The following is a 27019-nucleotide window of genomic DNA, read 5'->3' on the forward strand; positions in this document are numbered from 1 at the left end:
CCCATCCCTCTCTCTCTTGTACTTTATCAACTATTCTAGAGTAGAAACTCAATAAATTTGTCACACATGACCGACCTTTTCTAAAACCAAATTGGCTATTTGATAATATTTTGTTGTCTTCAAGAAACCCGATCCATTGCTTCTTTATTACTTTTTCACACATCTTGCATATTACACTAGTTAGTGATACCGGCCTGTAATTTAAAGGTTCTTCCTTCCTTCCGCTCTTATATATGGGAACCACCTCAGTGTGTGTGTGTGTGTGTGTGTGTGTGTGTGTGTGTGTGTGTGTGTGTGTGTGTGTGTGTGTGTGTGTGTGTGTGTGTGTATTTACCTAGTTGTATTTACCTAGTTGTAGTTTTACAGGGCCTGGGTTTTATGCTCGTGTGGCCCCGTCTCCATATCTACACTTATCCAATCTTACTTTAAAAGTATCCACACTCGTTGCAGACACTACTTCTTCATTTAAACTTTTTTTTTTTTTTTTTTACATTACAAGGGCACTGGCCAAGGGCAAACAAAGTGTTGGAAAAAAAAAATCCGCTGGTTGCCAGGCCCTGTTAAGAAGAAAGTAGAAAGAGAAAAACAAAAAATCTAAAAGGAGGGTCCAGTTAACGAAGAGGTGTCTTGACACTCCTCTTTTGAAAGAGTTTAAGTCATAGGCAGGTGGAAATACAGACACAGGTAGAGAGTTCCAGAGTTTACCAGTGTAGGGAATGAAGGAGTGAAGATACTGGTTAACTCTTGCATTAGGAAGATGGACAGAATAGGGATGAGAAGAAGTAGAGAGTCTTGTGCAGCGAGGCCGCAGGAGGGGGAAGGCATGCAGTTAGCAAGTTCAGAAGAGCAGACAGCATGAAAACAGCGGTAGAAGACAGATAAAGATGCAACATTGCGGCGGTGACTTAAAGAATCAAGACAGTCAGTTAGAGGAGAAGAGTTGATAAGACGAAAAGCTTTAGATTCCACCTTGTTTAGTAAAGCTGTGTGTGGATCCCCCAGACATGAGAGCCATACTCCATACACGGGCGGATAAGGCCCTTGTACAGAGCAAGCAGCTGGGAGGGAGAGAAAAATGGACGAAGACGCCATAGGACACCTAACTTCTTGGAAGCTGATTTAGCAAGAGTAGAGATGTGAAATTTCCAGTTTAGATTTTTAGTGAAGGATAGACCGAGTGTGTTTAATGTAGAGGAGAGGGGAAGTTGAGTGTTATTGAAGAAGAGAGGATAGTTGTCTGGAAGGTTATGTCGAGTAGATAGTTGTAGAAATTGAGTTTTTGAGGCATTGAACAAAACCAGGTTTTCTCTGCCCCAATCAGAAACAAGTGAAAGATCAGAAGTTAGGCGTCCTATAGCATCTCGCCTTGAGTCATTTAATTGTTGTTGGGTTGGGCGTCTGTTGAACGCTGTTGAATAATGCAGGGTGGTATCATCAGCATAGGAGTGGATAGGGCATTGAGTCAGATTTAGGAGATCATTGATGAATAATAGAAAGAGAGTGGGTGATAGGACAGAACCCTGTGGAACACCACTGTTGATAGTTTTAGGGAAGAACAGTGACCGTCTACTACAGCAGCAATAGAACGATCGGAAAGGAAACTGGAGATGAAGGTACAGAGAGAAGGATAGAATCCGTGGGAGGGTAGTTTAGAAATTAAAGATTTGTGCCAGACTCTATCGAAGGCTTTCGATATGTCAAGGCCGACAGCAAAGGTTTCACCAAGTCCCTAAAGAGGATGACCAAGATTCAGTTAGGAAAGTAAGAAGATCACCAGTAGATCTGCCTTTACGGAAACCATACTGGCAATCAGAGAGAAGGTTGTGAGCTGATAGATGCCTCATTATCTTCCTATTAAGGATAGACTCAAAGGCTTTAGAAAGGCAGGAAATCAAAGCTATAGGGCGGTAGTTAGAAGGATTGGAGTGGTCACCTTTTTTAGGGACAGGTTGAATGTGAGCAAACTTCCAGCAAGAAGGATAAATAGAAGTAGAGACACAGATGAAAGAGTTTGACCAGGCAGTGAGCGAGTTCGGAAGCACAGTTTTTGAGAACAACAGGAGGGACTCCATCCGGACCGTAAGCCTTCCGAGAATCAAGGCCAGAGAGGGCCAGGAAAACGTCTTTATAAAGAATTTTAATTTTAGGGATGAAGTAGTCAGAGGGTGGAGGAGTAGGAGGAATATGCCCAGAATCATCCAAAGTTGAGTTGGTAGCAAAGGTTTGAGCGAAGAGTTCAGCTTTAGAAAAAGAAGAGACAGCTGTAGAGCCATCTGGATGAAGTAAAGGAGGGAAAGACGAAGAAGTAAAGTTTAGTTTAGAGGGCAGGCTGCAGCTGCTCAATTGTATAAATGAGACCACAAAGGGAACCGGGAAGAGAGGACACGGGGAATCACTCAATCTGCAGCACTGCCTACATCCCCGTAAGTACCTCTCCTGGAGTATTCCACCGGGCGGCAGGTGACTACTGCCTACTCCACATCTCAATACATCTTTGCGGGAAACTATATTTTTAAACATCTCTCAGACATCTTCCTTTTCTCAGCTTTTTACTATGCGATCTTGTGCTTCGGATGTCATATTCTTCTCTCAGGATCAGTTTCTCATTATCCACTTGATCCATTCCGTTGATCAATTTATAAACTTGTAAAAGATCTCCTCTCTCCCTTCTTTGTTCCAGGGTTGGTAGATCCATAGCCTTTAGTCTCTCCTCATATGTCATCCTTCAAATTCTGGAACCATTCTTGTAGCCATTTTTGTAGTCTCTCCAACTTCCTTATGTGTTTCTTTTATGAGGGTCCACACTACTCCTGCATATTCCAATCTGGGTCTTATTATAGTACTTATCAATTTCTTCATCATTTCTTTGTCCATGTAGTGAAATGCTACTCCAATATTCCTCAGCAAATTATATGTTTCTCTAAAAATTCTATCAATATGGCATACTGGTTGATTGTTTTCTTCCATCGTCACTCCTAAGCCCTTTTCCTTTTTTACTTTCTCCAGTTCTACTCCATATCCCATCTTATAGATTCCCACGGGTCATCTTTCACTCTTTCCCATTTCCATGACATGGCTTTTGTTCACATTGAATTCCATTTCTCACTTTTTACTCCATTTCCAGATCTTATTTAGGTCTTCTTGCAGTATTTCACAACCCTCTTTTTGCTTTATAACTCTGCACAGTTTTGTATCATCTGCAAACAGATTTATGCAGCTGTTCACACCTACTGGCATGTCATTAACATAAATGAGGAAAAGAATTGGTGCCAATACTGACCCCTGTGGCACTCTGCTTTCTACTGCTCTCCACTTGGACTTCATATCTTTAACTACCATCCTTATTTCTCTCCCCCTCAAATAATTTTCTCTCCATCTCAATGTGCTTCCTTTTAAGCCACCCTTCTCCTCTAACTTCCATAGTAATCTTGCATGTGGCACTTTGTCAAACGCCTTTTTTAAATCCAAATAAATACACACAACCCATCCCTCTCTCTCTTGTACTCTATCAACTATTCTAGAATAGAAACTCAATAAATTAGTTACACACAACAATCTTTTTCTACAACCAAATTGGCTATTTGATATTAATTTGTTGTCTTCAAGGAACTCGATCCACTGTTTCTTTATTATTCTTTCACACATCTTGCATATTACAACACTAGTTAGTGATACCGGTCTGTAATTTAAAGGTTCTTCCTTCTTTCTGCTCTTATATATGGGGACCACCTCAGCTCTTTTCCATTCTACTGGTACTGTTCCATTTTCTATTGAGCATTTTATGATGTTGTATATAGGACTTGCTAGTTCTTCCCTACATTCTTTCAGTATTCTGCCTGAGACTTCATCTGGTCCCATTGCCTTCTCTTCATCCAGTTCCTTCATTAACTCTTTTATTTCAAGCTTGGTTACTTTAATCTCTTTCATATAGACTGTCTCTCTATTACCCTGTGGCCTTTCAAATTTGGATTCCTTAGTAAAGACCTCCTGGAATTTATTATTTAATAGTTCTGCCATACTTTTGGGTCTTCCACCATCCCATTCTCTCCTTTTAACCTTTCTATTGTTTCTTTTGCCTAATTTTTCCATTTATGAATCTGTAGAACAATTTTGGTTGCTCCTTACATTTTTCGACAATGTCCTTTTCAAAGTTCTTTTCCTCTTCCTTCCTCACCTTAACATATTCATTTCTTGCTGCCTTCAAGTTTTCCTTATTTGCTGGATTTCTATTTCTCCTCCACTTTTCCATGCTCCATCTCTTTTCTCCTTTGCCCTAGCACACCTTGCATTAAACCAATCTTTCTTTCCTTCTTCTTTAGGTCTATATTTGGGACATATTCCTGACTCCTGTTTTGTATATTTCCAAAAATAAGTTATACTTCTCTTGCATCATCTCTGAGTTTTCCATCTCCTCCCAGTTTACGTGTTTAAAATAGTTCTTGAGATTTTCAATATCAGCCTTTCTGTAATTTAATCGGTCTCCTTTGTATGAATCGTCTCTATCTTCCTTTCCCTCTTCTATATCCATTTCTAATATTACATGGTCACTCTTTCCCAATGGGCACTTATATCTTATATCATCATTCATTTGTATACCCCTTGTAAAAACTAGGTCCAATCTCGCCGGCTCATCGTTTCCTCTGAATCTTGTGCATTCCTTTACTCTCTGATCCATCATATTGTCTATCATTAGGTTCAAGAATCTTTCTCCCCTATACCACTTTCATAATTTTCCCAGTCCACTTCTTTACAGTTGAAATCTCCTATTAATATCACTTTTTTCCTTCTTTAACGATTCTCGTTAGACTCCTTATTGTGTCATCTATCATGTCTTTATATTCTTGATTGGTTCATGAATTTGTTTTTGGTGGCACATATGTTACATTGATTGTTAACTCTTTTTTATTAATATGCATCTTAACATACAATACTTATGCTTTTCCTTCCCACATTCCACTTGGTTTATCACTATCTCCTTCCTTAACATTATCATGACTCCTCCTCCTCCTTTACCCACTCTGTCTCTTCTCCATACATTATACCTATTATTCAAGTTTATTTTGATTGCCTCATTTAGTTATGTTTCAGCCAGGCATACAATATCCAGATTTTGTGTGTGTGTATGTGTGTGTGTGTATTCACCTAGTTGTATTCACCTAGTTGTAATTTTACAGGGCCTGGGTATCATACTCGTGTGGCCCCGTCTCCATATCTACACACATCCAACCTTCCTTTAAAACAGGGGCGGGCAACCTCCGGCCCGTGGGCCACATCCGAAGGCTTTCTCCCGCCACCCTGCTAGGCTTTATTAATGCAATCCGGCCCGTGGACCTCCCACTAAAAGTAGAGAAGAAACTCTAATAAATTTTAAGTTTTTAAATGAATAAATTATACTATTGAATTACTTTACATTTCATTATTATTATTATTATTATTATGATTATTATTATTAGTAGTAGTAGTAGTTGTAGTAGTAGTCGTGTGTGCATATGTTTTCTTTTATTACTATAGTATTCCATGCATTTGTCTGAGATTTCGTTTTTCACTCCGGCCCGCGACCTCCTTCCAAGAGTCTCATCTGGCACTCACTCTAAAAAGGTTGCCTGCCCCTGCTTTAAAACTATGCACACTCCTTGCTGACACCACCTCCTCACTCAAACTATTCCACACCTCCACACATCTTTGTGGGAAACTATATTTCTTTACATCCTTCAAGCATATTCCCTTGGCTATCTTTTTACTATGCGATCTCGTAGTTCTATTTAAATTTTCCTCTCTCAACATCATTTGCTCATTATCCACTTCATCCAGACCGTTCAACAGTTTATAAACCTGTATTAAATCTCCTCTTTCTCTTCTTTGTTCCAAGGTAAGCAAATTCATTTCTTTTAATCTCTCCTCATAGGTCATTTCTGCCAATTCCGGAATCATTTTTGTTGCCATTCTCTGCAATCTCTCCAACTTCCTTATATGCTTCTTTTTATAAAGGGACCAAACCACCCCAGCATATTCCAATCTTGGTCTAATTACCGTACTAATTAATTTCTTCATAATATCTTTATCCATATAATGAAAGGCTAATCCAATATCTCTAATCAAATTATGTTTCTCCAAACATCTTGTCAATATGAGCCTCAAACTGCCCATGGTCTTGTATTATCACTCCTAAATCCTTTTCCTTTTTCACCTTTTTCAACACTACTCCTTCACCCATCTTATATGACCCTCTTGGCCGTCTTCTACTCTTCCCCATCTCCATCACATGACTTTTGCTCAGATTAAATTCCATCTCCCACCTCTTGCTCCATTCCCAAATTCTATCCAGATCTGCCTGTAAAATTTCACAATCTTCTTCACTCTTCACACACCTACACAACTTCGCATCATCCGCAAACAAATAAATATAACTGTTTACTCCCTCTGGCATATCATTAATATAGACAAGGAAAAGTATCAGTGCCAGCACTGAACCTTGTGGGACTCCACTCTCCACCACCAACCAGTCCGACTTTGCATCCCTTATTACCGTTCTCATCTCCCTCCATCTCAAGTAGTTTTCCATCCACTTTAACACTTTTCCTTTCAGTCCTCCATAAATTTCTAATTTCCATAGCAGTCTCATGTGCGGTACTTTGTCAAAAGCTTTTTTTAAATCCAAATATACACAGTCCATCCATCCCTCTCTCTCTTGTATTTTGTCAACCACTCTCGAATAAAAGCTCAGTAGATTTGTTACACATGAGCTCCCTTTCCTAAAGCCAAATTGATGATCCGATAATAACTTATGATCCTCCAGGAACCGTATCCAATATTTCTTTATCACCCTCTCACAAATCTTACCGACCATACTTGTTAAAGACACAGGTCTATAGTTAAGAGGCTCTTCCTTACTGCCTCCCTTATAAATGGGCACCACTTCAGCTCTTTTCCACTCTACCGGTACTTCCCCCGTTTCTAATAAGCACCTTATAATATCATTTTTTTTTTTTTTTTTTTTTTTTTTTTACATTACAAGGGCACTGGCCAAGGGAAAACAAAGTGTTGGAGAAAAAAAAAAATCCCGCTGGTTGCCAGGCCCTGTGAAGAGGAAAGTAGGAGAAAGAGAAAAAACAAAAAAATCTAAAAGGAGGGTCCAGTTAACGTAAGAGGTGTCTTGACACTCCTCTTTTGAAAGAGTTTAAGTCATAGGCAGGTGGAAATACAGACACAGGTAGAGAGTTCCAGAGTTTACCAGTGTAGGGAATGAAGGAGTGAAGATACTGGTTAACTCTTGCATTAGGAAGATGGACAGAATAGGGATGAGAAGAAGTAGAGAGTCTTGTGCAGCGAGGCCGCAGGAGGGGGAAGGCAAGCAGTTAGCAAGTTCAGAAGAGCAGACAGCATGAAAACAGCGGTAGAAGACAGATAAAGATGCAACATTGCGGCGGTGACTTAAAGAATCAAGACAGTCAGTTAGAGGAGAAGAGTTGATAAGACGAAAAGCTTTAGATTCCACCTTGTTTAGTAAAGCTGTGTGTGGATCCCCAGACATGAGAGCCATACTCCATACACGGGCGGATAAGGCCCTGTACAGAGCAAGCAGCTGGGAGGGAGAAAAATGGACGAAGACGCCACAGGACACCTAACTTCTTGGAAGCTGATTTAGCAAGAGTAGAGATGTGAAATTTCCAGTTTAGATTTTTAGTGAAGGATAGACCGAGTGTGTTTAATGTAGAGGAGAGGGAAGTTGAGTGTTATTGAAGAAGAGAGGATAGTTGTCTGGAAGGTTATGTCGAGTAGATAGTTGTAGAAATTGAGTTTTGAGGCATTGAACAAAACCAGGTTTTCTCTGCCCCAATCAGAAACAAGTGAAAGATCAGAAGTTAGGCGTCCTATAGCATCTCGCCTTGAGTCATTTAATTGTTGTTGGGTTGGGCGTCTGTTGAACGCTGTTGAATAATGCAAGGTGGTATCATCAGCATAGGAGTGGATAGGGCATTGAGTCAGATTTAGGAGATCATTGATGAATAATAGAAAGAGAGTGGGTGATAGGACAGAACCCTGTGGAACACCACTGTTGATAGTTTTAGGGAAGAACAGTGACCGTCTACTACAGCAGCAATAGAACGATCGGAAAGGAAACTGGAGATGAAGGTACAGAGAGAAGGATAGAATCCGTAGGAGGGTAGTTTAGAAATTAAAGATTTGTGCCAGACTCTATCGAAGGCTTTCGATATGTCAAGGCCGACAGCAAAGGTTTCACCGAAGTCCCTAAAGAGGATGACCAAGATTCAGTTAGGAAAGTAAGAAGATCACCAGTAGATCTGCCTTTACGGAAACCATACTGGCAATCAGAGAGAAGGTTGTGAGCTGATAGATGCCTCATTATCTTCCTATTAAGGATAGACTCAAAGGCTTTAGAAAGGCAGGAAATCAAAGCTATAGGGCGGTAGTTAGAAGGATTGGAGTGGTCACCTTTTTAGGGACAGGTTGAATGTGAGCAAACTTCCAGCAAGAAGGATAAATAGAAGTAGAGACACAGATGAAAGAGTTTGACCAGGCAGTGAGCGAGTTCGGAAGCACAGTTTTGAGAACAACAGGAGGGACTCCATCCGGACCGTAAGCCTTCCGAGAATCAAGGCCAGAGAGGGCCAGGAAAACGTCTTTATAAAGAATTTTAATTTTAGGGATGAAGTAGTCAGAGGGTGGAGGAGTAGGAGGAATATGCCCAGAATCATCCAAAGTTGAGTTGGTAGCAAAGGTTTGAGCGAAGAGTTCAGCTTTAGAAAAGAAGAGACAGCTGTAGAGCCATCTGGATGAAGTAAAGGAGGAAAGACGAAGAAGTAAAGTTGTTAGAGATATTATTGGCTAGATGCCAGAAATCTCGAGAGGAGTTAGAATTGGAAAGACTTTGACATTTTCTATTGATGAAAGAGTTTTAGTAAGTTGGAGAATAGATTTGGCATGATTACGGGCAGAAATATATAGGGCATGAGTTTCAGCAGTTGGATGGCTACGGAACCGTTTGTGAGCCGCCTCTCTATCATTGACAGCACGAGAACAAGCAGAGTTAAACCAAGGCTTTTTAGCTTTAGGGTTAGAGAAAGTATGAGGAATGTATAGCTCCATGCCAGAGATAATCACCTCTGTTATGCGCTCGGCACAAAGAGAAGGATCTCTGACATGAAAACAATAATCATCCCAAGGAAATCAGAATAGTACTGCCTTAGTTCCTCCCACTTAGCAGAGTTAAAATGCCAGAAGCACCTCCGCTTAGGCGGGTCCTGAGGCTGCACTGGAGTGATAGAACAGGTAACGGAAATTAGATTGTGGTCGGAGGAGCCCAACGGAGAGGAAAGTTTAACAGAGTAAGCAGAAGGGTTGGAGGTTAGGAAAAGATCAAGAATGTTGGGCGTGTCTCCAAGGCGGTCAGGAATACGGGTAGGGAACTGCACTAGCTGCTCTAGGTCATGAAGGATAGCAAAGTTGAAGGTTTGTTCACCAGGTTGGTCAGTGAAAGAAGATGAAAGCCAAAGCTGGTGGTGAACATTGAAATCCCTAAAATGGAGATCTCAGCAAAGGAAAGTGAGATAAGATGTGCTCCACCTTGGAAGTCAAATAGTCAAAGAATTTTACATAGTCAGAGGAATTAGGTGAGAGGTATACAGCACAGATGAATTTAGTTAGAGAGTGACATTGAAGTCTTAGCCAGATGGTAGAAAATTCTGAAGATTCAAGATTGTGGGCACGAGCAAGTGGTGTCGTTACGCACGTATGCGCAACATCCAGCTTTGGATTGAAAATGAGGATAGAGCAAGTAGGAGGGAACAGAAAAGGGCTGCTGTCAGTAGTCACAGACAACTGTGTTTCGGTTAGGAAGAGAAGATGAGGTTTAGTAGAGGAGAGGTGGTGTTCCACAGATTGAAAATTAGAACGAAGGCCACGAATGTTGCAGAAATTGATAGTGAAAGTATTAGATGAAGTGTCAAGACACCCAAGGTCGACAGCAGAGGGCAGTCCGACCTGGGGACATTTATGGTCCCTCCCAGAGGGGACTCCGAGGCAGGGCGTGGTGAAGCCATTATTAAATTTTGATTTGAAGAGAGTGTAAAAGTGTAAGGTGTTGTAGTGTAGTGTAGGAAGTAGTAGAAGTTGTCTTTAGAGGGCAGGCTGCAGCTGCTCAATTGTATAAATGAGACCACAAAGGGAACCGGGAAGAGAGGACACGGGGAATCACTCAGTCTGCAGCACTGCCTACATCCCCGTAAGTACATCTCCTGGAGTATTCCACCGGGCGGCAGGTATAATGGATCTATCAATTCTTCTCTATATTCCTTCAATAATTTTCCTGAAACTTCATCTGGTCCCATAGCTTTATCATCTTTAAGTTCCTCCAACATTTTATATAACTCCTTTTTAGGTATCTTAATGTCATCCATGTGCACATTTCTTTCTACATTCTGAGGCTTTATAAACATTGTTTCTTTAGTAAATACTTGTTGAAACCTATTATTTAGCAATTCCGCAATATTCTTAGGGTCATCTACTATCCCTTGCTCTCCTTTTAACCTTTCAATGGTGTGTGTGTTTCACTGTTTGATCTGCTGCAGTCTCTGACGAGACAGCCAGACGTTACCCTACGGAACGAGCTCAGAGCTCATTATTTCCGATCTTCGGATAGGCCTGAGACCAGGCACACACCACACACAGGGACAACAAGGTCACAACTCCTCGATTTACATCCCGTACCTACTCACTGCTAGGTGAACAGGGCTACGTGAAGGAGACACACCCAAATATCTCCACCCGGCCGGGGAATCGAACTCCAGTCCTCTGGCTTGTGAAGTCAGCGCTCTAACCACTGAGCTACCGTCCGTGTGTGTGTTGTGTGTATTTACCTAATTGTATTTACCTAATTGTAACATACGGGAAAAGAGCTATGCTCGTGTTGTCCCGTCTCCATATCTATTAATGTCCAGCTTTTTCTTAAAATCATGAATATTCCTTGCGTTGACCACTTCCACGTCTAAACTATTCCATGCTTCCACCCTTCTATGAGGGAAGCTATATTTTTTCACATCTCTCCTATAAGTGGCCATTTTTAATTTTTTCCCATGCCCTCTCGACATTCTTTCATTCCACATACACAGATCTTCCCTATCCATTTTTCCATGCCAATCATCACTCTGTATATTGCTATCAGGTCTCCCTTTCTCTTCTGTTTTCCAGGGTCGGAAGTTGCATTCTTTTCAGTCTGTCTTCATAAGTCAAATCTCTTAAGTCAGGCACCATTTTTGTTGCAGCCCTCTGTACTTTCTCTAGTTTCCTTATGTGTTTCTTTAAGTTCGAGCCCACTGTATTGTTGCATATTCAAGCCTCGGTCTTATCATTGCAGTAATTATTTTCTTCATCATTTCTTCATCTAAATATCTGACGCCACTCTTATGTTCCTCAATAAGTTCAATACTTCTCCAATTATTTTGTTTATATGTCTCTCTGGCGATAGGTCATTGGTAATTGTCACCCCAAGGTCTTTTTCTTCATGACTGGTTTTATGTCTTCATTTCCTATCTTGTACATACTCCTGATTCTTCTTTCACTCTTGCCAAACTCTATTTTCTTGCATTTTGTCGTGTTGAACTCCATTTGCCATGTACAGCTCCATTTCCATATTCTGTCCAAGTCTTCCTGGAGTAGTTCGCAATCTTTGTCACATCTCACTTTTCTTAACAATTTTGCATCGTCTGCAAATAGGCTCACATAACTGGACACCCCATCCACCATGTCATTTATGTAGACCGCGAACATTACTGGTGCCAACACTGATCCCTGTGGAACTCCACTCTCCACCAAGCCCCATTCTGATGGTCTGTCCTTAATTATTGTTCTCATTTCTCTTCCTACCAAAAGTCTTCCATCCATTTTAGTAAACTGCCATGCACTCCTCCTACCATTTCAAGTTTCCAGATCAGTCTCCGGTGTGGTACCTTATCAAAGGCCTTTTTTAAATCCAGATATATTCCATCAGCCCAACCATCTCTTTCCTGTATTACATCTATCACCCTCGAATAGTAACATATCAGGTTTGTCGTGCATGAACGCCCTTTTCTAAAACCAAATTGACACTCACAAAGTATGTCATTTTTCTCCAAGAAGTCTGTCCATCTATTCTTCACCACCCTCTCACACATCTTAGCTACCACACTTGTAAGTGACACTGGTCTATAGTTCAATGGGTCTCTCTTGTTACCTGATTTATAGATTGGGACAATGTTAGCTCTTTTCCAGTCTTGGGGCACTACACCTTCCCTTAATGAGGCATCAATTACTTCACAAACTTTTTCTGCCAGTTGCTCCTGCATTCTCTTAAAATCCATCCTGATACCCCATCAGGTCCCACAGCTTTTCTCACTTCTAAACTCCCCATCATATTCTTGATCTCCTCCACAGTTACTTGAAACTCCTTCATAATCCCTTTCTGTTCCATTACCAGTGGTTTGTCAAAAGCAGTCTCCTTTGTGAATACCTTCCGAAAGCATCCATTCATAGCCTCTGCCATTTCCTGGGATCTTCACTGCATACTCCATTTACTTCTAAACTTTCAATACTTTCTCTATTTTTGATGTTGTTGTTCACATGTCTGTAAAAAGCCTTGGTTGGTCTTTACATTTATCAATTATATCCTTTTCTTGTTTCTTTCTTTCTTCTCTTCTAATCAACACATATTCATTTCTTGCTCTTTTGTAACTTTCCCACTGCTTAATCCGTCTTTTCCTTCTCCACCTCTTCCATGCATCCTCTTTTCTTGTTCTAGCCTTTTCACATCTATCGTTAAACCAGTCCTGCTTTCCAACTTCTCTATGTTGTCTTATTGGTACAAATTTTTCTCACCTTCTTTGTATATTTTTATAAATTCCTTCCACTTTTCATTTGCTCCTTAGCACTCTTGAATTTCATCCAATTTGTCTCTTGAAAGAATTTCTTTAGGTTTCCAAAATCTGTCTTGGCATAATTCCATCTTCCCACTTTATATTCTTCATTTCTTCTAGATTTCTCTTCATCTATCACCTTGAACTCCAAAACTGCATGATCACTCTTTGCTAAAGGGCACTCCACCCTCATCTCCTCAATGACCATTGGCTCTGTACTAAAGACCAAGTCCAGTCTTGACGATGCTCCCTCTCCTCCAAACCTAGTATCTTCTTTGACCCACTGAGTTAACACATTTTCCATTGCCAGTGTCAATAGTGTATTTCCCCATGTTGTCTCTGATCCTTCCATTGACCAGTCCTCCCAACACACCTCTTTACAATTAAAATCTCCCATCATTATAGTTCGTTCACAGCCACCGTGTGTGTGTGTGTGTGTGTGTGTGTGTGTGTGTGTGTGTGTGTGTGTGTGTGTGTGTGTGTGTGTATTTACCTAGTTTACCTAGTTGTATTGTACATGCTTCAAGTGGGGTTCATAGTGTCCTGTCTCCATGTCTCCATTTATCCAATTTTTCTTTAACCCTTAACTTCCGGCGGTCGTATATAAACGTTTGCGTCAGAACGTCCGAAGTGACGGGATTCGTCCCAGTAATCAAGATTTTTCCGGCGTAATTTTAAGTCTCTCGCGCTCTCTTGAGGCGGATGGTGAGTAGAAGTATCTGGCATCTTTTACCACACAAGTGTTTCCACAAGAGCTCCTAATTTTAGAGGTAACTGAACTGTTTTCCCGTTTATGGGCGACACTTGGCAACTCCGGTGACGCTGGGTAGAAAGGTCAGTGATAACAGCGAAGGATCGGGTCAGATTGTAAATCACCATGGAGCAAGGCAGAACCCTTTTACTTAGCAGTGGTTCTGAGCTAGAAGAAAGTGACAGTGAATATATAGAAGAAGAAACTGGGGAAAGTGAAGAGACTAGTAGTGAGGACACGGATGTAGAGCATCATTCACCTGCTTTCTCAGGAGAACAGACAGAGACAGAGACTCTTACACAGTATAAGTGACAGTGAAGGCAATAATGATGAAGAACAGACTCCAGATAATGTGTCAAGGACACAGAGTGTTTCTAGGAGACGCAGGCATGCGCGTGCTCCTCGCGTTCTGGGGAGACGATCAAGGGGGCGTGGCAGAGGTGGCGCGAGACCCCGACCTGTCTTTCAATGGAGGGAATTCAATGATGATTTTTTCCCAGTTATGCCTGATTTATCTGTGTCTCCTGGCATAACAGCTGAATTCCCTCCTGTGCAACACAATTGTGACTATTTCATGGCGTTTCTCAGTGATGCTTTCTTGGACCATTATAATAAATTAGTAGAAGGTAACTCATCTGAGTCACACACGCGGGCCTACACACATCAACACTTGTCAGAGAGAGAGAGAGAGAGAGAGAGAGAGAGAGAGAGAGAGAGAGAGAGAGAGAGAGAGAGAGAGAGACACACACACACACACACACACACACACACACACACACACACACACACACACACACACACACACACGTGTCTCAGAAATCAGTGATATATGACACACACACACACACACACACACACACACACACACACACACACACACACACACACACACGTGTCTCAGAAATCAGTGATAATATGTCCTTCCTTCCTCCTCTCTCTCTCTCTCTCTCTCTCTCTCTCTCTCTCACACACACACACAGAGAGAGAGAGAGAGAGAGAGAGAGAGAGAGAGAGAGAGAGAGAGAGAGAGAGAGAGAGAGAGAGAGAGAGAGAGAGAGAGAGAGAGAGAGAGAGAGAGAGAGCGGCGTCGCTCTCCGGGCTGTTTCCTCTTGACTGGTCACACCGTCTCGGAGGAGGAAACTTTGATAAGGCAATAACTAAACTCTCAGACGTCATATCGAGCTGGAAAGTACATCATTGTATTCAGAATAACACAGAGAAAATAATTATCAGTATTCAAACTGTGTTCTGACAATTTTTAGGTGTACCATTTTTCCCCGTCATTAGACAGGAAAAAATATTTTAATCCCCGGAAGTTAAGGGTTAAAGCTATACACAATATGTGCTCTAACAACTTCATCTCTCAATGCATTCCACTTTTCCACCACTCCCTGTGGAAAATTGTATTTTCCAATATACTTCACACACTGCCTTACCTTAACTTTTATGTATGTCCTCTTGTCCTTCTTGCTGCTTCTGTCACCAGCACCAGGTCTTCCTTGTCTATCTTTTTCAGTGCCATTTACTACTTTATATATTGTTATTAGCTCTCCTCATTCTCTTTTATCTTATAAGGTTAGCAGTCCCATTTCCTTCAGCCTTTCTTCATATGTTAGGTCCTTTAGTTCCAGCACCATCTTTGTAGCTATCTTCTGGATCCATTCTAATCTTCTTATATCTTTTATAGAACTCGGTAACCACACCACTGCTGCATATTTCAGCATAGGACAAATCATGCTCGTGATAATTTTTTTCATCACATCTTTCTCCATGAATTGAAATGCCACTCTAATATTAGTCAACATTTTATATGCTAATCTAACTATCTCACTTATGTGTTTTTCAGGATTCAGATTTTCCAGTATAATCACTCCCAGATCTTTTTCCTCTTTAGTCTTTATTATTTGTTCCTCTCCCATCAAATAGTTCCATAGCAGTCTTCTCTTACTCTTTCCTAGTTCCATTTCGTGAAATTTCTTCGCATTGAACTCTAATTTCCACTTTTTATTCCACTCATAGATTTTGTTTATACCTTCCTGCAGCAGCAAACAGTCCTCTGAAGTGTTGACTAATCTTAGCAATTTTGCATCATCAGCAAGTAAATTAATATAACTGTTTATCCTATTTTAAATGTCAATTACATGTACCTGAAACATAATGGGAACTAACACTGACCTTTGTGGCACTCCACTTGTTACTTTACCCCAAGATGAGTATGTATCTTTGATCACAGTTTTCAGGTCTCGAAAAATGCATTTTTTTTTGTTGTAATTAGATTTTTTATAATGTGAATAGAAAATGGGCAGGCAGTTCAAGTAGGACTTTAGTCCCTAGGTTGGTTAGAGTCCAACTTATTAAAAAATCCAAGATATCAGGGTCCAAGTTATCAAGGTTCAACAATAACTTTCAATAAGTAGAACACACTCCTACTTTCTCTATCCTCATTTTCAGTTTCCAAAGCTGGATGTTACATCTATGTGTGCAACAATTTAACTTGCCTTCATTCCCACACTCCTGAATCTTCCGAGTTTTCCACCATCTGGCTTAGACTCAACAGACACTCTTAAACTAAATTTATCTGTGCTGTCTATCTCTCCCCTAACTCCTCTGACCATAGTAAATTCTTTGACTATTTAACTTCCAAAGTGGAGCACATTCTGTCCCTCTACCCATTCACGGAGATCTCCATCCATGGAGATTTCAATGTTCACCACCAGCTTTGGCTTTCCTTTCCCTTCAATGACCATCCAGGTGAACCAGCCTTCAACTTTGCTATCTTCCATGACCTAGAGCAACTGGTGCAACACCCTACTTACATTCCTGACCGTCTTGGAGATACGCCCAACATTCTAGATCTTTTCCTTGCTTCTAATCCTTCAGCTTATGCTGTTACCCTATCTTCTCTGTTGGGCTCCTCAAATCATAATCTCATTTCTGTATCTTGTCGTATTTTTGCAATCCCTCCACAGGATCCCCCAAAGCGAAGGTGCCTCTGGTGGTTTGCCTCTGCCAGCTGGGGAGACCTGAGAAGGTATTATGCTAATTTTTCCCTGGAATAATTACTGTTTCCGTGTCAGAGAGCCATCTCTGTGTATTGAACGCATAACAGAAGTGATAGTCTGGCATGGAGGTGTACACTCTTCATTTGTTTTCTCAACCTAAACCTTCTAAACTTTGGCTTAACACAACCTATTCTTGTGCTATACATGATAGACATTGCCCACAAAAGGTACTTGAGCCTTCCATCTCCTGAATCTCATGCACTTTATACTTCTACCCAGAATCACGCCAAGTCTGTTCTTCAACTTGCTAAACACTCTTTCATAAACAGAAAATGTCATAATCTTTGAAACTCTAACTACCCTCATGACTTCTGGAATCTGGCCAAAAATCATCTCCAATAACTGCTTCTTCATCCTTCACTCCTTTGTTTCATCCTTATGGCAATACTGCCATCACAGCTGTCTCTAAAGCTGAATTCTTCTCTCAAACCTTTGTTAACAACTCCACTTTGAATGAATATGGGCTTGTCCCTCCCTCTCCTCATCCTTCTGACTATTTCATGCCTTCAATCAAAGCTCTTCGTAATGATGTTTTCCATGCATTCGCTGGCCTAAACCCTCAGAAGGCTTATGGATCTGATGGGATTCCTCCTACTGTTCTCAAAAACTCTTCTTCCGTGCTTGCACCTTGCCTGGCCAAACTCTTTCAACTATGTCTATCGACTTCTACCTTTCCTTCTTACCGGAAGTTTGCCTACATTCAGGTGACTGTTCTAATCCCTTAAAGTACCGCCCTATAGTTTTAATCTCTTGCTCGTCTTAAGTTTTTAATCTACCCTCAATAGGAAGATTATTAACCCTTTCAGTGCTCCAGACCACGATCACGGCTTTGAGGGAAATGCCTCCTGTCCACGATCGTGGTCCCATATTTGACTAGTCACAGAATTAAACCGCGCACCTCCTGACTGCTGCTAGTTGCCAGATGACATTCTCCCATCCTCCCTCGACTGATGGGATGTGCCATCACAATGGCATCCACACAGTAGAGTATCAGATGCCCCTTTTTTCACAATTATTATTATTATTTTACGACATCGCTAGTGGCTATTTGTGCATTTATTTATAGAAATAACAAGAGTAATGATCGAATCTTGTTGTTAGAGAGCAGATATGCCAGATATTATTCGTTTATTGGTAGTATATTGCGTATTTCGTATATTACCATATATGGGCATGCGTATCCTCACTCATGATAGTATGTACATCAAGAAAACACTCTGAAAATGTATTCTATATTATTTGTGTGGGCATAATGTATGCACAGGTGTGAAAAATAATTACCCTAGCACATTCTGGAGCAGTTCTGAGCAACTGCAGTTTAAATCAGGCAGAAAATTCAGTGTAATTTAGTGAAAACACGTGCACAAGCTGCGGCAGAAAATAACCACCCGCTATGATGGCAATACTAACCAGCACACAACATACCACCAGAAAGCCAACTTCCCATCATTATTGTACCACTTTCCAGGGTGAGTAGGGACCTAAATTTTTTACAGGAGATGTGCAACACTCTATTATGCATGAGAATATTGATTGTTTCCATTTTTGCAAACCTCAATTTTTCGGCCGAATTTGCGTCTCACAGACATGACCCAAAAACCCATTTGCGCCCTGAAAAGGTTAAACATGTCATTTCACAATCTTCTGTCTGATCACCAGCATGGCTTCCATCAAGGTCGCTCTACTGGTGATCTGACTTTCCTTATTGAGTTTTGGTCATACTCTTTTAGAGATTTCAGTGAAAATTTTGCTGTCGTGTTAGACATATCAAAAGCTTTTGATAGAGTTTGGCACAAAGCTTTGATTTCAAAACTGCCCTCCTACAGTTTTTATCCTTTTCTCTGCAACTTTAACTCAAGTTTCCTTTCCAACCGTTCTATTGCAGCCGTGCTAGACAGCCACTGTTCTTCTCCTGTCTGTCAGTCCTGTCACTCACTCTTTCTATTATTCATTAACGACCTTCTTAACCAAACTTCTTGCCTTATCCACCCCTACGCTGATGATACCACCCTACATCTTTCCACATCCTTTCAGAGACAACCAACCCTTCAGGAGGTCAACAGATCACGCAGGGACACCACAGAACACCTGACTTCTGATCTTTCTAAAATTTCAATGCCTCAAAAATTCAATTCCTCCATCTATCAACCTGACACAACCTTCCAGACAACTATCTCCTCTTCTTGAATGACACTCAACTGTCTCCCTCTTCTACACTGAATATCCTTAATCTGTCCAAGTCCTTTCAGAGACGACCAACCTTCAGGAATCAACAGATCATGCAGGGATGCCACAGAATGCCTGACTTTTGATATTTCTAAGATTTCTGATTGGGGCACAGAAAAATTAGTAGTATTCAATGCTTCAAAAACTCAATTCCTCCATCTATCAACTCAGCACAACCTTCCAGACAACTATCCCCTCTTCTTCAATGACACTCAATTGTCTCTCTCTTTTACACTGAATATCCTTGGTCTGTCCTTTACTCATAATCCTAACAGGAAATTTCACAACTCATCCCTTGCTAAAACAGCTTCTATGAAGTTAGGCATTCTGAGGAGTTTTCACCAGTTTTTCTCGTCTCTCCAACTGTTAACTCTGTACGAGGGTGTTCTCTGTCCTTGTATGGAGTACTCTTTGCATTTTTGGGAGGGTTCCATTCAAACAGTTTCATTAAGGTGGAATCAAAAGCTTTTTGTCTCAACTCTCCTCCTCTGACTGATTGTCTTCAACCTCTTTCTCACTGCCAAAATATTGCATTTTTTTTCCATCTTTTACTGTTATTTTCATGCTAACTGCTTTACTGATCTTGCTAGCTGCATGCCTCCCCTCCTGCAACCTTGATGCACAAGGCTTTCTTCTTCCTCTCAGCCCTATTCTGTCTAACACTCTAATACAAGAGTTAACCAGTACTCTCAATCATTCAAACCTTTCTCTGATAAACTCTGGAACTCTTTACCTGCTTCTGTATTTCCATGTCCTTACAAATTGACTTCTTTTGAGAGAGAGGTTTCAAGATACTCGTACTTTTCCCTGTCTTTTGGCTAATTCCTTACAAATCTTTCAAGGAACTTGCATTAAAGTGGGCCTTCTTTTTTAATGTTTTGTTGCCCTTGACTAATTTCCCTCTTGCATTAAAAAAATATATATGAATTGGTACAATAATGCCAGCCATTTCATGCTTTTTAAGTACATGCTAATCTATGAAACCATTTTATGAATAAATCAAGTAATGGAGGAACACACATACTTGTGCTACAAGGACATGGTGGCCGTGTGTGGCCAAGGAATACACAGCCTCCAGCAGGTCATGGTCATGCATGGTCAACTCAGCTGCTTCACACTCCCTCAAGGTGCGGCTCAGTCCTTCAGCATCACCAGCCTCTGCATGGGCTATCAGGAGGGCAGCATAGGAATCAGAGGTAGGTTCCAGACCAGAACTGTGCATCACATCTAGTACAGCCCAGGCACTCTCCAGGTCACTGAAAGAAAGAGAAGGTTTAGCGAGGGGTATCTATTACTACACAACATCTTCATGCTTGAATTGTGGTTCAGTACAGTGCAGACTTGATGGACCTTTGTAGCTGACAATCCTTTACCACAGACACTTTCTGCACACACGACTACTCTTTTACTGTGCAGCAAAAGCCACAACCTCCACCTACTCTGCTTACACTAAAGTATCCAAAGCTATATATATTAATCCTTAACTGACGATGATCGTTCATGTAAGCACACACTGTCCTGTTTTGAGGTATGGTGATCATTCATGTAAACAGCATTTTACCCATCTGTTATTTCAAATTACTTTCAGAGCATTTTTCTCTAAATTATTAAGTGGCTATATAGCAACACTTCCCAGTCAGCCTAGTGCCCTTAATATCATATTTACATACAATCAGTTCACTTTTTTCCTGCCAACAAGGCAGTATCTGGCAGTTCCTAAGACACCTTAGACAGAAAGATCCCACTAACTGATAGGGGATTTATATACATTAAGATTACTTTGACCATATATTATCATGTAAGATTCACTGAATATCAGTTCTATATATTAGCTTTCTAGATAAAAGGGGGTGGTGATGGCTGACTAGTCTGATTGGATGAGGAGAACTATAAAAGTATATGCTATGATTTTGTGTGTACTAAATGGAAAAGTGAATGGGGAACTCATGATGTTAGTTAAGATAAATATGAAGTGTGAATTAGGAGGAGGAGGAGGAGGAGGAGGAGGAGGAGGAGGAGGAGGAGGAGGAGGAGGAGGAGGAGGAGGAGGAGGAGGAGGAGGAGGAGGAGGAGGAGGAGGAGGAGGAGGAGGAGGAGGAGGAGGAGGAGGAATACAAAGGAAAGCCAAACAGCAACAGACCTCTTGGTCCTTTCGAGGCTGTTTAGTAACTACTTCTAACTGGCTACAGATAAGAGAGACAGGACAGTACAGGATAAGGCTCCTCCACACCCACCACTCCCTCCAGCTTTTGCTGGCATGGAAAATAGTTTGGAAAAGTACCATGCAGTATGGAAAAACTGACATGGAATTTTCACAGGAAAGAATGAAAGGAGATTCTATTATTCACCATACGATGAATTCTACATATCTATCTATAAGAAGAGTTATACAAAATAATTGTTATACTAATACCATGTTTAATTATTCGGACAAGAAGAGAGCTTGTTGGGGGTTATTCTTTAAATATTTATCAATTTTGTTTTTGAATGATGCAATGGAAGTACTGTTTACTATTTCTGAAGGATGCTTATTCCAAATGTTAACAATTCTGTCAAAGAAAAAGTGTTTTGCCTTGTGGGTTTTGAAGTGTTTGGGTGTAATTTTAAATCCATTATTCCTTCTCAAGGTAGAGTGATCAATGGTAAAATATTTAATTACATCAAGGATGTTATATCCCTGAAAAATTTTGAAAACTTCGATTAGGTCCCTCTTATCCTGCGCTTTGTTAAGCTGAATAAATTCAATGCTTCCAGTCGTTCCTCATAGGGCTTGTTTCTCAATCTTGGAATCATCTTGGTCACTCTACGCTGGATCTTTTCCAGTTTTTCAATGTCTTTTCTGTAATATGGTGACCAGAACTGCACAAAGTATTTAAGCTGAGGACGCACCAATGAGTTATATAAAGTAAGGATAACTTTTTCTGATTTAAATTCAAAGGTTCTTCCAATGAACCCAACTAATTTATTTGCATTCTTCACTGCTTCTGTGGTGTTTACTCGGCTTGAGATCTTTAGACACCACAACACCAAGATCTTTTTCATTCTCAGCACTTGCCAGAGGTACATTATTCATTACGTATTTTGCTTGTACATTATTACTTCCAATGTGTAGGACTTCACATTTTTCTATATTGAATTTCATTTGCCATTTTTTTTTTTTTTTTTTTGCCATTTTTGGAGGAGGAGGAGGAGGAGGAGGAGGAGGAGGAATGACGTTTTGACAAAGAAATATGTTAGACTAGAGAAGGTAATAATTAAAAAAAAGGATAAGACAGAAATCATACAAGTAATAATTAAAAAGTATCTTTTTTTTATGTATGAAGCAAGACCTGGCCAGGGACAACAAAAATTTAAAAAGGCCCACTGTGGTGTTTACTCGGCTTGAGATCTTTAGACACCACAACACCAAGATCTTTTTCATTCTCAGCACTTGCCAGAGGTACATTATTCATTACGTATTTTGCTTGTACATTGTTACTTCCAATGTGTAGGACTTCACATTTTTCTATATTGAATTTCATTTGCCATTTTTTTTTTTTTTTTTTTTTTTGCCATTTTTGGAGGAGAGGAGGAGGAGGAGGAGGAATGATGTTTTGACAAAGAAATATGTTAGACTGGAGAAGGTAATAATTAAAAAAAGGATAACACAGAAATCATACAAGTAATAATTAAAAAGTATTTTTTTTTTATGTATGAAGCAAGACCTGGCCAGGGACAACAAAAATTTAAAAAGGCCCACTTGATTGCCAGTCCCCTTACAGGTCCAAAAGGATTAGCCAAAAAACAAGGAAAAAATATCTTGAAACCTCCCTCTTAAACAAAGTCTAGTCACAGGAAATAGGAAATACAGACACAGGTAGAGAGTTCCAAAGTTTACCACAGAAAGGCATGAATGACTGAGAGTACTGGTTAACTCTTGCATTAGAAAGTTGGACACAATAGGGATGACAGGATGAAGAAAACTTTGTGCAGTGAGGCTGCAGGAGGAGGGGAGGCATGCAGTTAGCAAGAACAGAAGAACAATTAACATGAAAATAGAAGTAGAAGATAGCTAGAGATGCAACATTTTGGCAGTGGGAAAGAGGCTGAAGACAGTCAGTCAGAGCAGGGAAGTTCATGAGATGAAAAGCTTTTCATTCCACCCTTTCTAATAAAGCTGTATGAGTGGAATCCCCCCAAACATGCAAAGAATATTATATGGGTGAATGAGGCCCTTGTACAGAGTAAGCAGCTCGGGGAGAATGAGAAAAACTGGCAGAGACCCCTCAGAAAGGTGTTTTAGCAAGAGATGAGATGTGAAGTTTCCAGTTTAGATTATGACTAAAGGACAGACTGAGGATATTCAGTGTAGAAGAGGGACAGTTGCATGTCATTGAAAAAGGGATAGTTGTCTTAAAGGTTGTGTCAAGTTGATAGGTGGGGGAATTGACTTTTTGAGGCACCGAACACTACTGTCAGTAAACATTCAACATCCTTAGAGAGCACCTCATCCTGTCATACACATGTGTGTGTGGTTGCAGAATGAATTCCATGGTACTGTGACACGTAATGTTCACCAAGGGGTTAAAATGTTGTGTTTTATTCTCGGTATATAAGATGACCCCTTGATTTGGGAGCCTCAAAATTGGGAAAATCGATCATGCTTACAAGTTGCACGATCTTGTTGCATCCCTAATCTTCAAGACTACTTTTGTGAATTCAAGGGAAAACATCTGAGTTTCTTTTATAAACTTTAATTAATGATATTATCAAACATATATTTACACCTTTCGACCCTCCAACAACAAAAAAAAAAAACATGAAAACCTCAAAAATTTGATTACTCTCTCTTCACTCAAAGTCCACCCTCAAATATCTCCAATTCTGTCACATTATATCTTGAACTCAAATCACAATACACAAATAACTTCAGTGATAACAACAACTCTCTCTTCACTTAAATCTTTTCAAATGTCTCGCATTACTTCATAGTAGAGTGGAGACTCAATACTCAAATGTCTAAATACATACATAGGATCCTCGCAATTCGACGGGGTTAGGGCGGTTTTTCATCGGTCGAATCAGCGTTAATTTGAATCGTGAAGCAATTTTTCCCATAGGATACTTAAGAATTAGGGAGGATACGGACCAACCTCCAGCCTAGACCCCCTAAAACATCACTATAACCTTTAAAAACACTAACCTAGACTAAATAATTACTTCATTTGTATCTAACTTTTTTCATTAAACACATTAGGGTGGTGTACAGTACATTTTTGTCAATAAAAACACTTGCATGATGCAGTGGTCTCGTTGTATTTGTCCCTGTTCTTCCAAATTATTGATACTGTTGATCTAGGGACACCCATTTCAGTGCAACGACTCTGTGAATTATACCTGCCTCCCACTTTCTTATAAGCTCAAGCTTATCTTTGAAAGCAGGAAGTTGTGCTTCTTAGGGCTGGGGAACACAGGCTGGGGCGAGAGTGACGCAGATGAAGCGACGCACAGGCTGCAAGGCCGCCACTCTAAATTTTCATTTCTCCCTACCACTCGCGCGCATTTCCTCCTACTTTCACCTACCACTCGTGCAAATTTTCCCCTATTTTCACCTATGCCAATCCCAAAATTCCTCTTTGTACATGCATATATTATTGTGTGAAAATAAACGTATTTATACTTTTTTGCAAAAATAAGAAAATTTTCTTTTATCGAAAAATTTACTTTTCTTTGGTATATTATCATGTCAGAATGGACGATGTACACGGGAACAAGCGATCAACTCTCGTCCTAATGGAGCATCTCGCCACATTGCACCATACTCCATGTTGCGTCAAATATATATATATATATATATATATATATATATATATATATATATATATATATATATATATATATATATATATATATATAGGCAACCCCCGTTTAACGAAGGTTCACACAACGAAATTTAGCTACAACGAAGGTTTCATTTTACTACCATCTGCTTGTTTAGCGAACACCAAACTCATTTTAACGAAGTTTTATCCAGGCAATTTTTTCCAAATTTCAAAGCCCCACCGTATCATGCAAGCTGACAGGCTTTTGAATACACCAGGAGCTGCTGGTACTAAGGCCTGCCTCAGGAGAAATCCTGAGACACCTGTAGAATAAAGATCAAGATCAAGCCTCTCGTGGACAACACAGGCACTGCCAATACAAAGGCCTGACTCAGAAGAAATTCTGCATCACCTGTAGCATCAAGATCAAGATCAAGATCATGTGCACCACTCACTCCCCAGTCAAAACATAACAGCATCACTAGCAGCTCATCTTCCCTAGTTCAACTTAATACCAAAACGCCCTGCAATGTGGCCTAACACTCCTAAGAAGACCAGGAAGTGTTTTAGTCTCGAAGTGAAGCTGGGTATTATTCACAGACAAGAGAGAGGCCAGAAAACTAATAACATTGTTTGCCACCATCTTGACTCCATCTACTGTCTACTATTTTCAAGTCAGCAGACTCTATTAAGAAGGCTGGTGAGACTGCATCTTCCTTGAAAGCTAAAAGAACCACCTGAACTTGTGACTCTACAATGGATAAAATGGAAAGCCTTGTGGAAATGTGGTACATAAGTTTTGTATGCGGTACCATGATGCGCACTTTGTTTACATTCCACAGGTTGCCGGTTAGTGTATTTCCCATTTCACTCTTCCTCCCTTCATAAAGTTAAGATCATCAACATTATAAAGTTACGTACTTACATACATTTGTGTACATTATAATGACTTACATTAAACTACATTATAATGACTTATATTAAACTACCTAAATGTTTAACTTCATAATTTTTACTTTCATTAAACCTATTACTGTACTATGATGCACTCTCGCTTTGCTTATTCTCAATGGAAGTTCAAATCAGGAGTTAAACTTGTTATAATCGGTTCGCTTAACAAAGTTTCGCTTAACGAAGTGTTTTTTTAGGAACGTAACCCCTTCGTTAAGCAGGGATTGCCTGTATATATATCTATATATATATATATATATATATATATATATATATATATATATATATATATATATATATATATATATATATATATATATATATATATATATATATATATATATATATATATATATATATATATATATATATATATATATATATATATATATATATATATATATATATATATATATATATATATATAAAATCCATATTTCATAAACTGTAATGGGTGTTCAGACAAATAATTAGTGTTTGAAATAAAAAATTAAAAAAAACATTCCCCTACATATTGCCAATAAACTCTCTAGTTTCCCTTGCAAATTGCTATTTTCCCTGTAGGGATCCCCCTAACCCCTACATTAGGATAAAATCACCTACTGTAGGGGATTTCCACAAGTGGCAGCCTTGGCACAGAGAAGCGTCGGTTTACACTTCCGCCTGGCAGGCTGGCAGCGAATTTGGGCTGGCGGCGGATTTGACCGGGTGGATGGTGAGCGAGATGTTAATGTCGAATTGGCGAGTCAGTCGGTCAAACCTTGAGGATTGGGTATTAATTAACGGAGTTCGAATTGGCAATAATTTAAACTGCGAACGGTTGAGTCATGAGGATCCCGCGTACTTGAACTTTTCAATACTCAAATCCTTAAGTTCAATTTAATACTCAAAAAAATATCCGATAGTTGAGCATCCACACACGTGGTTGTAAGCAAAGGCTCCCTGGCATCCCCCTTCCCCCTTCCCCCTCCACCAGTTGTGACTTGTGCTGCCACAGTCATCAGGATAACATTTTCCTGCATTTATCTCTAGTTTTTCATTTATGAACTTACATCAACACCAAAGGCTTATTAGTGGTGAAAAAATCTGGCAATCGAACGCTGGACATTTGGTCGTATACAAAGCTGTGTCATGTCCCTTCTCGCAACCGCCACTGTATTGTTCTGACACGGTATTATTGGTAATACCAGTAATACCGGTAAATGGGATGCCGGTGCGCATCTCTAGTCCTGCCGCAGTCTTGAGAAAAACAACATTCCTCTGTGTTGTCGGTAGTTTTTCATTTACAAACTTATGATGGCACCTAAGAGGCTTATTAGT

At 40.0% G+C, this 27019-nt stretch overlaps 1 protein-coding gene across 1 annotated transcript in view; it reads right to left on the reverse strand.

Annotated features, from left to right (window-relative positions):
- The window catches only part of LOC123501426 (leucine-rich PPR motif-containing protein, mitochondrial-like), a 362529-nt gene that overhangs the window by 313489 nt on the left and 22021 nt on the right, over positions 1-27019 (reverse strand). The window contains exon 6 of the mRNA XM_045250254.1: positions 19972-20203. Within this exon, the coding sequence (XP_045106189.1) occupies positions 19972-20203 (232 nt within the window). The remainder of the gene's footprint in view (positions 1-19971; positions 20204-27019) is intronic.

This window comes from Portunus trituberculatus, chromosome 9, assembly GCF_017591435.1.
Source record: "Portunus trituberculatus isolate SZX2019 chromosome 9, ASM1759143v1, whole genome shotgun sequence".
Taxonomy (NCBI): domain Eukaryota; kingdom Metazoa; phylum Arthropoda; class Malacostraca; order Decapoda; family Portunidae; genus Portunus; species Portunus trituberculatus.